This window comes from Somniosus microcephalus, chromosome 3, assembly GCF_052327205.1.
Source record: "Somniosus microcephalus isolate GS21.2 chromosome 3, FLI_Smic_1.0, whole genome shotgun sequence".
Taxonomy (NCBI): domain Eukaryota; kingdom Metazoa; phylum Chordata; class Chondrichthyes; order Squaliformes; family Somniosidae; genus Somniosus; species Somniosus microcephalus.
The window spans coordinates 296,369,862-296,384,914 of record NC_140989.1 but is presented as its reverse complement, the minus strand read 5'-3'; the positions used below and the strand labels follow the sequence as shown (position 1 = coordinate 296,384,914).

Genomic DNA, 15,053 nt, shown 5'->3' with positions numbered 1-15,053 from the left:
ATTTTGGAACTTGCCAAGCATGGCTGTCGCACGCGGGTCCACCACTATATGATGAATGTTCTAAAATAGTTAGGTAGCAGGTTACTTTTCCAACAGATGCTCAAGGATATGGCTATTGAAGGTCCTAAACCTGGAGTGTTTTTTTTTAAGACAAAATATATTTCTGTTGCACAGGTCAAAGCTGTGGTGCTAGGGTAAGCCAGGAAGTACTATTAGAAAATACTTCAAATGATAGAATCTGACAGCGTAGAAGGAGGCCATTCGGCCCATCATGCCTGTGCTGGCTGTTTGAAAGAGCTGTACAATTTAGTTCCACACCCCAGCTTTTTCCCCCATAAACCCTACAAATTAGTCCTCTTCAAGTGCATGTTCAGTTGCCTTTTGAAAGTTCCTATGGAATCTGTTTCCACCACCCTTTCAGGTACTGCGTTCTATAGAATAGAATCATAGAAATTTACGGCACAGAAGGAGGCCATTCGGCCCATTGTGTCTGTACTGGCCACGCTAGACGTGCTCCTATCTAGCTATCCAGCAAGTTAAACACTCATTCAAAAATAATTCTTCTGAAGCCGGTTGCTGTTTTGAAGCTTTACTTGAACAAATTTGTGAAACTGTAAACAAAGACAAAGTATGTTTTGTACATAAACTGAGTACTATACATTCGATATTACATAAGATATAAACATATTTACAACAGTAGAATGGACTAATTGTATAACTAACTAACATTTGGACTAACTTCTATAACTATCAAATATTAACCTTTTATAAACATAGTGTTATCAAAATATTACTCTGAGAACGTTGCTATTATGCTAAGGAACAAAGATACTCTCAGATATTGCGCTTGACCTAACATATGAAATCAGATTACATTGGATTGTGAATGGAACCTCTCATGGCAGATTCTCCATTACTCAAGTCAGGTTCTTCCTAGCAAAACTGCTTCCTGGGGTCAACAGGAAGAAAGGAACGAAAGTCAAATGACCTCGCACAGGAAGAAAGATCAGATGACCTTTCCAGCATACAAACTGTTAGCACCCTCTGGTGGTGGTTATTGTGTTATCTGCACACACAAAATGTTCATTGGTCCAGAACAGTGTCTGTGCCGGCTGAAAAGGAGCTATCCAGCCTAATCCCACTTTCCAGCTTTTGATCCGTAACCTTGTAGGTTACGGCACTTCAAGTGCATATCCAAGTATTTTTTTTAAATGTGATGCGGGTTTCTACCTCTACCACCCTTTCAGGCAGTTCCAGATTTTAACAACCCTATGTGGAAAAAATTCTCCTCATTCTTTTGCCAATTATCTTGAATCTATGACCTTTGGCTACCAACCCACTTGCCAGAGGAAACAGTTTCTCCCTACTTGCTCTATCAAAAACACCAAATAATTTTGAATACCTCAATTAGGTCTCCTTAACCTTCACTGCTCTTAGGAGAACAATTCCAGCTTCTCCAATCTCTCCTGATAACCAAAGTCCCTCATCCCTGGCATCATCCTGGTAAACTGCCTCTGTACCCTCTCCAAGGCCTTGACCTCTTCCTAAAGTGTGGTGCCGAGAATTGTACACAATATTTCAGCTGAGGCCTAACAAGTGATTTGTAAAGGTGTAGCACAACTTGTTTTTGTACTCATGCCCTTATTTACAAAGCCAAGTATCCCATATGCTTTTTTATCTGCCTTATCAACTTGCCCTGCCACCTTCAAAGATTTGTGAATACATTTCCACCTCAAAATAGTACCATTTTAGATTGGTTAGTAAACAAGTAGCTTTTGAAGATCTGTACAGTAACCAATTATCAAGTTTTTTTTATATAAAGCCATATGACCTACACTAACCTGACGTGTTCTACAAGGATTTTTCTGTAATTCATGAACATTTCGAGCAGGTGTAAAAATCAGCTTGCTTGAGGTCATTATGATTCACTTAATTCCAATCTTAAAACTTCATTTTTACTTTTCTAATTTTTTTTCATGCAAAAGTATATGGAATATTAGACTATATTGTAATTATTAATCACTGTAATTATAGTGTAAACTAAATTGTTGACTGCTATTAAGGAGAAAGTGGAGAAAAGATATGATTTAGGAGCCAGAGTTTTTGGGTTAAGTACAAGTCTTCCTTGCTGAGTCCATCAAAGTGTTTTAGTTATAGGGTCCATGCTTAAATTGTTTTAAACAATCTTAAAATGCTGCTCTTTATAGTTTTGCATAAAATATGAATGGAGCATATGACAAATTGTGGTTTACTGGAAAAATAAAATGCCAACTCTGAAGCTATTTAAATAATTAATCAAGCCTGATGTAGTGAGATGTTTTGATAAACCACTGCACCCAAATAATGTATGAAATATATAGCCATATGCAAAGTTTTATCTCATTGTTATAAGAACAGTTTGCCATTTGTAACATTGGTTGTTGAGGATAGCTGGTCTGCATCTTAATACAGGGATTGAGTTTCAGTTTGTGGTCTGCTGTAAGTGCATGTGGGCTGCTGATCATCCTTATGGTATTGTATTCAGATTAATTAGTTGCTGCTCTCCAACCTTAGGTTTTTTTTGGCTAAAGGAATTTAAGGTTTGGTGAATGCAATTAAGAAAGAGTCAGATGAAGTGAGAAAAGATTGAAGTATGAAATTATCTGAAAAGTTAAAGATGCAGGCAGCAAAAAGAAACCATACTAACCCAAAGGAGAAACCTGACAGGAAGAAAACCTGAACAGGGACTTCAGTCAAATTTGAGGAGGCTAAGTAGAGCCCGAGTAATTTGTTTGCCTACTATTCTAGGAGCCGTATATACAGCCGCTGAACGTAATTTTGATTGAACGTAAACTGTGCATAATCCAAGCATTGAGATTTGTTCAATATGGTAAATTGGCAAAAAAAAAGTAGTGATAGTTTCTTAAATTTAACAATAAAAAAAACTCATGTCAAAGTTTGAGCATATAATATCTGACATAGTTTTGTATGTAAATGATTAGATCATTTTCTGTAGTAGGTAGGAAGAAATTATTTGGAATAAAACCCTTGCAGATTCCAGAAGTTACAATAAAGGCTATTCTTACAATGTGTCTATGCTGAGTAGCACGCATTTGGCAATCTTCTGCTATACAGAGCTTGCTTCTGTTCCAACAGTCAACTTTTCAATTTTGCAACTACAGTAATTTGTGTGTTGGACTAATGAGAGGATAGATTAGGATAAAATTATTTACGTAAATGGTAAGTGCTGAAATCAGCCGTGCAACTATTTAGTAGAAAGACCGAATAACAACTTGAAAAAAATAACCAGCCAAATCTTGCTGGAGCGGGCCATCTTGCGGCAGGCACCGTTAGACTTTCTCCTGCACTTTTCAGCTCAAATTATTTGCTCTGTAACTTGCTGGAAGTGTGAGCTGATGATGGTGCAGCGAGGGCAATGGGCATCTAGGAACTTCGTGAATGACAGGACCAACAGTGTATCTCTTTAACCAATGAGATTAAAGGATTGAGAAAGAAACAGGAATGAGAGAGGAGGGTCAATTAGAGTCAAATCGGGTACAGAAAAGAGGGAAAGAAAGATTTGATGTAGAGAAAAAAGATAGGAAAAGTAAGAAAAAAATGTAAATTTGAAAAGATCTCTCAATTTACCACAGTTTAAATTGTTCCCTTTTTTGAGCCAGAGAGATTGATTGGCATTGCATTGACAATTACCATGTCGTTAAAAGGTTACTAGTTATTAATTGAGCCGTAACACTCTGTGGCAAGTTTATTGGGTAATTAATGTGCAAATTCTTAAATAATGGAGGGGCTAAGACGAGATGCCATTGTGCGAGACAAACGGCTGGGCAGCCTAAATCGACCACAACTCGGTGTATCTCTTCAACCCCTGAACTTGCTGGCTGATTTGCATGTTGGTAACGGCGTGTGTTGTTAACCTGCTTTTTTTTTCTAGGGAAATTTGGCCCGATGTGTCTTTAAGTCAGTGTTGCAAATAGAAGTATTGTACCAGAAGTTACAGCATTGATTGCACTTTTTGCCATAACAGAAGAATGCCTTTCATTACCAGTGTGGAAATATAAGGGTCATTTAAGTTTAAAGTTGGCTAATCCCTTGAGCCTTTCCAACTTCCTTTCGCTTCAAATCATAGGCTGAATTAGCTCTTCATCAGGTGCACTGTCATTTATTCACATGAAACAAATCTTGGCCTGTAGGTGGCACTTCTATAACATTTTGAAGTTGGCTTGTTTTTTTAACTAAACTTTTGTTGTGAAATAATTAATGGACAAAAATTGGGCCTAATGAATGCTGCATTACCCACAGGTGCAGAGGATGAAAAAGATGTTTCATGCTTTGAAGAGGCAAATAGCAAACCTGGATAGGCCTATTAAGACAAGACCGTATAATAAAATAAATAATAGTATTTTGGAATGATTATTCAAGTTTCTCACTTTCCTTGCATTGCTTACAAATTATTTAGAGAGTAGAAAGACTGAGGAACAGCCTGAAAAAGATGATTCATTGTTAAGTCAATCATTTGTATTTTCACCTATGGCAAATAGAAGTGCAGTACCTGAAGTGTTCTCCCATTCTCTTGAAGCAAATAAGTTCTCAAGGCAAATCTCACAGTGACGGTTTCAAACAGGTGTGGCCAAGCTACAAAATGTAGACTTTAACTTAATTAAAACATGGTTAAAGCAATAGTTTTTTCAATATGCTGTTCAACTAAGTCTTTGATCACATTTCTTTTCTTTTTACGTTTCAGGACATCTTGGACCTGCATGATGAAGTAGATGAGGTGAATTCCACCCTCATGTTTTACCATACACACAATGACCAAAAGCTGCATCACCTAGATTTAACCGTTCGTAATCTCAGCCAGAGAGTTACGTTACTGGAGGGCAATTTACTAATTGCCAGTAATGCTACTAAAATCGAGAGTGTAAATGGCACTGTGGTAAGTGTAACCATTTTGAATTCAGAATAATGAGCGCTGACGGTTAAGATCATTCGTACTGTGGCCTATTAGAACTGAGTGCCTTTTAAATGCAAGAATGTATGTACAGGAAACTTTCTGGTATCCGGCACTGACTGGACTGAGCTGGTGCCGTACCATCAAAACTGCCGTAGAAACCAGCGCTAATGTTAAAACATACGGAGCTTTTGAGCTCCATGTGAATCAACAAACCCTGTTGCAACAGCTTCAAAACAGTCGGCCGCAGCTTAAAAGCGTCTCTGTAGCTAAGCAACAGCTTCAGCTAGACCTTGCAGAGCCTGACTGGAAAAAAAAAGCAACGAGAAGTAAAAAAACTTATAGGAAACGGCTCCTGAATTTTGCCAGTAGATAGAGCTTTCCGGACATTTAACTTCCGGTTAAACGAAAGTTTCCTGTATTACAAAAAATTAGAAATATGTAAAAATGGAGGAAATTAATATGTAAAAATGGAGGAAAATAAATAAAGCTTTCTTTATTCTGGACCCATCATAATTAATGACTGCTGGATAACTGTCAGTGAATGACAAATCAAGCTCCAGGACCAACGATTGTGGGGTTTGTTCATCAAATAAACAATCCACAAGATTCGATTACTGCCACAGGAAGTTGTTCTCTTTGTTTTTGTTCTGGCTTCCTATCGGGGAATTGGTGATGGGAGACCTCTCCAGAATTGGTAGGGCTGTGATGGGGCCTTTTCAATGATATGTTGGAGGAGGACTTGCCAAATCCATTTATTTTCATAATATTGCATGTTTGTATCTTGTTGGGCCATCACTCTCGCATCTTACTTGATTTAGAGAAAGCAGTGTGGTTTGATTTTTTAAAAATAGCATATAAATGTAAAATTGTAGTAATGCAAACTAACTCCGGTGGTTTTTTCTGCAGTGTCACAGAACTACTTCCAAATAGAGAATAGATTATAAACTATGTCTGCAGACCAAATGTAGGGCATAAATAACTTACTAACAACTAGAGAGCTTGGGTACATTTGGTTCTTGGGGCAATTTGATGTGAATTTCATGTTGCAGATGCAATTATTTTGCTCAAACAGTTTGAGTACCTTAATTATTTTGTGCTAAATTTGTAAACATCAAGTTAAGGATTGCTGCAGCTAGGAATTGGAAATCTTTCCCTTTTTTTGCAACATGCTAGCACCAAATTAATTCCGGTCGCATTGCCCAGATTAGTTGCAAGTTAAAGCTTACTATACATGCTCCCAACAAAACATCTTGATCATCAACCATTCAGTAACTTCATGGCAGCTTGTACAACAAGAGTGTAGCTTCCTGCTTGAAGTTGTGCAGTGTTTTGAAATGCTTTCATTCGGTATATCCAACTCAAAGATCTTTTGTTTGAAGAAGGATATCTGATTAGAAGTAGCATGGACTAGAAAGCCACTGGCTCAAATGAATTTTTTAAATTTAGGGAGCCTGAGTGCTAATTTGATGCCAAGTGTACAAGACTGATATTGGTGTCACCAAGACCAGAGGACATTTGACTACCTCAGGGCTTGACCAGCATCTGAAACAATCAGAGTAGGTTGATGCCTTTGGACAGATTGGAATTATTTTTATTTTGTTTCATTTCATGTGTCAGAATGAAAGGAAGAATCACTTCTTTCACATTGTTTTCTGATTTAATTTATCTGAGAACTGACTCCTTTTTAAGGTGATTTCTAGCCAGTCTGTTAACACAAAGTTCTATCTTATTAAAGACTCTACATAAAGAAGAAAGTTGAATTCCTGTGGGTACTATTCATGGGCTAAAAATAATTAAAGGTTATTGGTGTTTTCTCACCAAGTTGGTATTTTTCTTAAGTCTCTCTTTTTTTGAAATATATGGAAGTCTAGAATGGAATTGTCTAAATTTAAATTGCATTTTAACATCTGCAACTATGCCACTTTTTAATGGATAACATCTTGCATTTACAATATATAGTACCTTTGACATAGTAAAATGTCCCAAGATGCTTCAGCAGCATAAAGGAAACTGATGCTAAGCCAAAGGAGCAAGTAGGAGGTGTGACCAAGGGCTTGGTGAAAGAGAAGAGGCTTAAAAAGGTGGAGGGAATTTCAGAGTGGAACCTAGGTGGCTGAAGGCACAGCTGCCAATGATTAGGTAAATGGAGGGGGTGATGCACAAGAGGCTGGAGTCTGATGAATAGGATGTGGGGGATTGTAGGGCTGGAGGAGGTTAGAGATGGGGAGAGGCGAGACTTTGGAGGTGCTTTTTTTATTTTATTTTAAATTTAATGCATTGGGGACCCAATGTAGGTCAGTGAGGACAGGAGCGAGAACACTTGGTGTGCTGTAGGATACGAACAGTAGGGTTTTGGATGAGCTGTTATTTACGGATGGTGGAGGATGAGTGGCTGGCTGGCCAGGGGAACATTGGAGTAATCTAGTCTGGAGATGAAGGCATGAATGAATTTCTGCAGCAAATGCACTTTCTTGCAAATTGTGAAGGATGATGACCATGCCTGGAAATTTTTTAAATATCTAGTTTTTGAAAAAAACTTCGCACTCACCGTCTTCTGTTTTGCCCATCCAGTGCTTTTTGAAACTATGGGTATGTTAACAGTGGGGAGTAGATTGTTGCTAATGCAGTTGAATTGATGTGATCAGTTACTCTAGCTACAAGGCAACTTTACACACTAGATAATCTTTTACTGGGCATACAATGACGTTGTCACTGTTCATTCTCTACACTGTTGGCTCAAGCTTTAATGAGCCTTTTTTGTAAATTGCAGGTTGCTCAGGTGAATAGCTCTCAGGAAATAGTCAATTCAGATCATCCAATTGCTGTCAAAACACAGAAATCTTCAGGACTAAATGTAAGTAACACAATAAATTCCTTTTGGGTGTTTGTGTGTCTCAATTTATTTTGCTCTTTAGTGTTATTATAGAATACAGGTCAATCTCCCATTGTATTGCTCACAGTCTAGGGTCTGGAGCACATTTGTGATGTTTAATGCTATCTGGCTTAGGCTACTCCTGTGTGTTGGGGGGGGGGTGGTCCTTGGGTTAATTAGAGGTTATTTGTGTTTAGTGAGGGAAGCTTGCAGATTGCCAGGTGATTGGAAATTTCCAGCTCCGGGTCAGTCTGATAATTTATTTTCTTAGGGAAGTAAACATGTTATTGATCTCAGTAGGAACTGACTGTCTCTTTAATATTCTGACACTTTGTGATGTCTAGCGTGTAATAGACATGTGCTAGATGCAAGTCTTTTTTTCTGTAGATAATTGGGCAATCTTCTGTGGCATTACTTGCAGTAAGTTGAATGAGGACATTGCAGTAAATTGTTATATAAGGACAGGAGTATTGTACCATGTAAAAACAATGCTTTATTCTGCTAAGGTGTCCTTTTAAGGCTGCAAAGTTCAGTTGTTAAGTGAACTGAGATTTGGGTTATTTTGATCAGAGAACTTTGTAGATTGCTCATTATTTTCAGGCTGTCGGTTAAGAGAGAGATTTTCCTTTTTTGCACTTGGGTGTAAAGCATCACATGGGTGGAGCACATAGAGGATAATCGGGCAGGAGGAATGACACACCCAAACACAGCCTGCCCAATTTCCCATTAATTAATTTAGCACACATTGGCAAAAATAAACAGTAACTACTGTTTTAGTCCGAGGAAAGTGATATAGTTCTGGGAAGGATATCAACCCCAAGCTTTCAAGGGAAGCTGGGGCTTCCAAATAAAACATTAGTGAGGATATTCCAAGACATAAAGACATTTTCTTGTTGGCAAACTAACTAGTGGGGTGCCACAGGGATCAGTGCTGGGGCCTCAACTATTTGCAATCTATATTAATGACTTGGATGAAGGGACCAAGTATAATGTAGCCAAATTTGCTGCTGATACAAAGATAGGTGGGAAAGCAAGTTGTGAAGAGGACACACAGAATCTGCAAAGGGATATAGACAGGCTAAGTGAGTGGGCAAAAATTTGGCAGATGGAGTATAATGTGGGAAAATAGGAGGTCATCCACTTTGGTAGGAAAAATAAAAAAGCAAATTATTATTTAAATGGAGGGAGATTACAAAATGCTGCAGTACAGAGGGATCTCGGGGTCCTTGTACATGAAACACACAAAGTTAGCATGCAGGTACAGCAAGTAATTAAGAAGGCAAATGGAATGTTGGCCTTTATTGCAAGGGGAATGGAGTATTAAAGTAGGGAAGTCCTGCTACAACTGTGCAGGTTATTGGTGAGACCACACCTGGAGTACTGCGTACAGTTTTGGTCTCATTTAAGGAGGGATATACCTGCATTGGAGGCAATTCAGAGAAGGTTCACGAGGTTGATTCTGGAGATGAAGGGGTTGTCTTATGACGAAAGGCCGAGCAGGTTGGACCTATACTCATTGGAATTTAGAAGAATGAGAGGGGATCTTATTGAAACATAAGATTCTGAGGGGGCTTGACAGGGTAGATGCAGAGAGGATGTTTCCCCTCGTGAGGGAATTTAGAACTAGGGGGCATAATTTCAGAATAAGGGGTCACCCATTTAAAACTGAGATGAGGATGAATTTCTTCTCAGAGGGTCGTGAATCTGTGGAATTCTCTACCCCAGGGAGCTGTGGTAGCGGAGTCATTGAATATATTCAAGGCGGAGATAAACAGATTTTTGAATGATAAGGGAGTCGGGGGAATATGGGGAGCGGGCAGGGAAGTGGAGTTGAGGCCAAGATCAGATCAGCCATGATCTTGAGTGGCAGAGCAGGCTCGGGGGGCCGAATGGCCTACTCCTGCTCCTATTTTCTTGTTATAAAATAATTTGTAGGCAAATGTAATCATGTGAAATGTGTAATTACCAAAACATTTTTTATTGTATTAAAATTTATTTTTTGCTTTTGTCAGAAGCCTGAAAGGGGAAACTGCTGGATGAATTTCATTTTCCCCCCCCCCCCCCCAAAATATTTTGAGTGAATTGATTGGCTGTGCTTCTGTGCTCATTTATTGGTAGACTTTGCAGACTGGTGATTATTAATTTTGTTCTTGTTAAATGCTCGTTAGTTCCTAAGTTATTTTCATACTGATCTTGATTGGTAAGCTGCAAATCTAATAAATTATGATTTGAATGAATGAAGGTTGATCACCAAGACTGCCTACTCCCACCCAATGTTCCCCCTCATTTTTCTGGGTGCGCGGCCCCTTTAACGGGCTGCACGGCCCATTCAAAGTTTCGACCATGTGCAAAATTTCACATTGGACAAGCTAGTCCCAGGCCGTGTGGGACCTGCAGACAGCTGCGTGGCTTAGAGGGAGCGTTACTCCCACCTCCATAATGTGCCTGTTTATGCCCCTGCCTCAGCTCATCTGCTGAACCCCTCATCCATGCCTTTGTACCTCTCGACTTGACTATCCCAACGCTCTCCTGCACGGCCTCCCCTTTTCCATGCTCCATAAACTTGAGCTCATCCAAAGCTCTGCTGCTCATATCCTAACTTGCATCAAGTCCTGTTCACCCATCACCCCTGTGCTCGCTGACCTACATTGGGTCCCAGTGCGGCAACGACTCGATTTTTAAAATCCTCATCCTTGTTTTCAAATCCCTCCATGGCCTTGCCCCTCCCTTTCTCTGTCTGTAACCTCCACCAGCCCTACAATTCTGAGATTTCTATGCTTCTTCAATTCTGACTCCTTGTGCATCCCTGATTTTAATCGCTCCACCATTGGCAGCCATTCCTTCAGCTACCTGGGCCTCGAGCTCTGGAAATCCCACCCTAAACCTCTCTGCCTCTCTACTCCTTTAAGATGCTCCTTAAAACCTACCTCTTTGACCAAGCTTTTGGTCTTCTGTTCTAATACCACCTCATGTGGCTCGGTGTCAAACTTTGTTTGATAACACTCCTGTGAAGCGCCTCGACGTTTTACTACGTTAAAGGTGCTATATAAATGCAAGTTGTTGTTGTTGTGACTACGTGATGGGGAAGTGTGCACTCAATGCACTGTTTATCATGTATTGCCAGTGTAGTTCTTGTGGAGTTTAACATTGTTTCATACGTAGGTTTCTTATGCCATGTAGTAATATCTGAACCACTGACTTTAGTAACAGCTAAATAATTTTCTTATTAAATGTTATTGTGGGATCTTTACCTGTGTTTTAGGGATCAAATTCTGTTAATTTTTCCCATGAAACCAAAAATTGGTGGCCTTGATTTTCAAATTTTAACTTTTTAAAGTGTTAATCACTCATGCGTGCTTTCTTTCTCTTGCATGCTCTCTTTTTCTGTGTAATAAATACTGTATATTAGCTTTCTTGTAAAATATTTTGCATGAAATTAATAACGCTTTTCAAATTCTTTGCCCAGTTGATTTTCAAATAATTCAGGAAAATATACATAAGTATTAGTAGAGGACAGGAACAAGATGCATGCTGCAAGTTGCAGGCACAGGATTAGTTGGTAATTCTCTTTAGTTGATAGATTGATAGCTCCGGGAACAATATCAACTCGTGCCCCAGGCTTTGGAGAAAGGCTAGGGCCTCAAAACAAAGGAATTTGATAGTGTAAGATACAGCAATTTTGTAGATTAGTTTAATCATGTGAAATAGGTAACTTCTTTATTGTATTAGAAAGCTTTTTCCAACATTAGAAATGTGTTGCTGAGTAAACACGTGGCACTTGAAAGGATAAAAGGCTGTTTGTGGAGGTATGCCAGCGGTGGGAAGTTACCACTGGGTACCCCAAGGTATTCACACTGTATATTGATTCACAACAAGGGATGGAGACAAAACTGTCAAACCATGATACCAAGTTAGGGTTGGGAATGAAACAATCTATAGCAATTGGATCACGTACAGAGGAATCTAAATAGATTGGGAAGGTAGGCAGGAAAATTGCAAATAAAATTCATTGTCAACAAATGCAAAGCGATGAGACATGGGACGTAGAATAAGCAATATAGTCCACTTCTGATGATTCATCAATTTTTTGCATTGATTTTTGAATTATCCAAACATTCTATTTGAACAACATAAACACAGCAAAGTGCAAGTTTACTGCATTGGATAATTTGAAGTAAGTGGCTTTGAATTCTAATGAGTACACTATATATAAACTGATATTTGCCTACAGGGTACAGCATAGGAAAGGATTCAGGGTATTGGTGGACCAATGGATGAAACCACCTGTGTAAGTGTGTAGCTGCAGTATATAAGGCCAATAGAATCATGGGTTGTAGAGTGCATTAGATAGAAAACAAATTGCAGTCTGTGATACCCTATTCAAGGTACAGGAAACTTTTTTTTATCCGGCACCGACTGGACCGGCGTGGTGCTTGTTTATCAATAAGTCCGGATTACAGAGAGGTATAGTAAAAGGTATGAGAGCCCCGTACACGGGCACAGATCCAGGCATCCCCGTTGCATAGCAACAGGTGCAGGAACCCCGGCCACAGATCCAGGCGTCCCTGTTGCATAGCAACAGGTGCAGGAACCCCGGTTACACGGCCACAGATCCAGGAACGGCCACTAATATGAAGTAAACTTACCTGAACCTACTCCTGCATTTTGCCGGTTAACAGAGATTTCCGGTTATTTAGGTGCCGGTAAATCGAGAGTTTCCTGTAATGATTCTTCCCCATCTGGAGTACTGTGTGCAGTTCTGGTCATGATATTACAGGAAGGGCATCATGGGAAAAATGCAGCAAAGGGCTGCGTGTCTGATATCTGGCATCTGAGCTACAGGGAGAAACTACAGAAATTGAGTTTGTTTACACTAGTGATTAGAAAACTGACGGGATCTTCAAGGATATCAACCAGTTGAACCTTGAGGAACTGTTTACCATGGCCCTGAAAATGATAATGAATGGTCATGGGATGCACCTTGGAAGTTGGAGTGTCAGATGGAATATAACTCTTTCACGTAGTAAGATGGTGAATATATAGAATGGACATCCCAGGGAAGCTATCCAGGCTGATAACACTGATAATTTTAAGAGGGAGAGGAACAGGCATTTGGCAAGAAAATCGTTTTGAGGGATATAGGTCAAGGAACTATGTAATCTGTTTTTGAATTCAAGGACTGACCAGATGTACTGAAGTAGTCGTTTCATGTCCTGTATGTTCCTGTGATTTGATTAGTTGACTTTCCGATTTGGTGGAGATTTTGAGACTCTAAATCGTAACAATAACTTGCATTTATATAGCGCCTTTAATATAGAAATGTTTTTCCCCAAGGTGCTTCATGGAGGCGTAATCAGAAAAAGGAGACGCTGATCCAAAAGAGGCGCTATTAGGAGGGGTGACCAAAAGCTTGGTCAAAGCCATGGTTTTAAGGAGGGTCTTTAAGGAGGAGGAAAGGGAGGTGCAGATGCTGAAGGAATTCCAGAACAGCTGCCAAAGGTGGGGTGAAGTGAGCGGATGCACAAAAGGTCAGATTCAAAGGAAGAGTGTTCTGGGGTGGGGGTTTAGAGATGGGGGAGGAGTGAGGCCATTAACAGATTTAAACATTAGGAGGATGATTTTAAATTTGAGCTGTTGGGGAACTGGGAGCCACTGTAGGTCAGCAAGGGCTGGGGTAATGGGCACGGGGTACAGCGAGATAGGATACGGGCGGCCGTGTTTTGGATGAGCTGAAGTTTACGGAGGGTAGTGGATGAGAGGCTAGTCAGGAGAGCATTGGATTATTTGCGTTTGGAGGTGACCGGCAATGGATAGTTGAGTTGTGATTTTGTTTTTTTTTATTTCCAGCTAATCAATGTGATGCCAGTGTGATGGACAGCTGCACACTTTTGACTGTTTTTAAACAGATCTCCTATGGCCTTGCTTGCAATGAGCCAGAAGAGATGTTATTTTATAATACAGGCATTGTGCCATTTAATGCGCAATGAATTATCACCAGAACCACTTATTTATAGTGATCATATCAAATTGTTTATTTATTATTTGACATTCTGTGATTTGTACCACTGCTTTGAGGATTGAAATGCCCTGTCCAGTTTTCTGTGAAACCTGTAAATCAAGTTGTCTTGATTATTATATGTACCTTTACTTGTGTGCTCAGTTTTACCTCTTACATTTTTGAAAGCTCAGGATACACAAGAAAATATGGTAGGCAAGATGCAGCAGGTTCAGCTGGTATTTAGCTGAGATGGAGAGAGGGAGAACTCAGTTTTGGTAACACTGGACTAGGATCCTGGAGTTTGAAAGCCTTATGGTAGAAGTAGTGAGGTTTTCCAGCATGGTGTGGGGAGGTGGGGTGCGGTCCTGGTGTTTGCAGCATTGTGGTGTGGTCCTGGTGTATGGCGGCACTCACTGGGTGGTCCTGGTATTTGGCGAGTTTTCGCAACACTGGGAAAAGTGTAAAAGAATAACCCTACTGGAATTCTAAATATAACCGAACACAAGTATTGTAATTGTCTGTCTGTCTCTTGGCTGGATGCTTTCTGAAGTTAAATCAGATAATAGCTGTCATATATGGGAAAAACAAACTTAATTACTGTTACAAGCAAAGACACAACCCGATCTTTCCACTGAAAAGTGAATACCTTTTCTGTAAAATAATTGCTTTGAATTCTAAATGGAAACAAAAGAAATAATAAAGTGCAGATGGTCAAAGCAACCCTCACACTTGCTCCCTACTCCCAGGTGCTATATGGGTGAAGAGGAAATGTTGTCTGGAAGCCAGCAGTTCAGGGATGAATTTTGGAAATAGATGGATGTATGAATGTTCTGGAGACTTGCGTGATTATCCTTTGCGTTTAACAGTATTTATGTACAGGAAACTCTTTGGTATCCGGCACCGACGGGACCGGGATGGTGCCGGTTGATTAAAAATTCCGGATGATGGAGAGGGTTATCGACCGAGGCTATTTTTAACAAACAAAAATAAAATAAAATCAAGAAATGTGCTGTATACAGTAATTGGGTACTCACCTACAGAATGTTGTGTTAAATGGATGGTGGAAGATGCAAGTACTGCCAGTTGAGGGTAATCCTCTTTAATTACTTAACAGTAAAACAAAACTTATACAGAAAAATGGCAGATCGGAGGAGACTACCAGCAGCGCGGGAGAGTCAAACTCCTGTTATTGAGGTGTTCGAACTTCCGACAGCGCCAATAAGCCAAGTAGT

General features: G+C 39.7%; 1 protein-coding gene across 5 annotated transcripts in view; it reads left to right on the top strand.

Annotated features, from left to right (window-relative positions):
• Window positions 1-15,053, top strand: part of efcab14 (EF-hand calcium binding domain 14) — a 129,586-nt gene that overhangs the window by 46,708 nt on the left and 67,825 nt on the right. For all 5 annotated transcript variants that reach the window (XM_085982789.1, XM_085982790.1, XM_085982786.1 and 2 more), the window contains exons 6-7: window positions 4,742-4,933; window positions 7,722-7,805. In XM_085982789.1, the coding sequence (XP_085838915.1) occupies window positions 4,742-4,933; window positions 7,722-7,805 (276 nt within the window). The remainder of the gene's footprint in view (window positions 1-4,741; window positions 4,934-7,721; window positions 7,806-15,053) is intronic.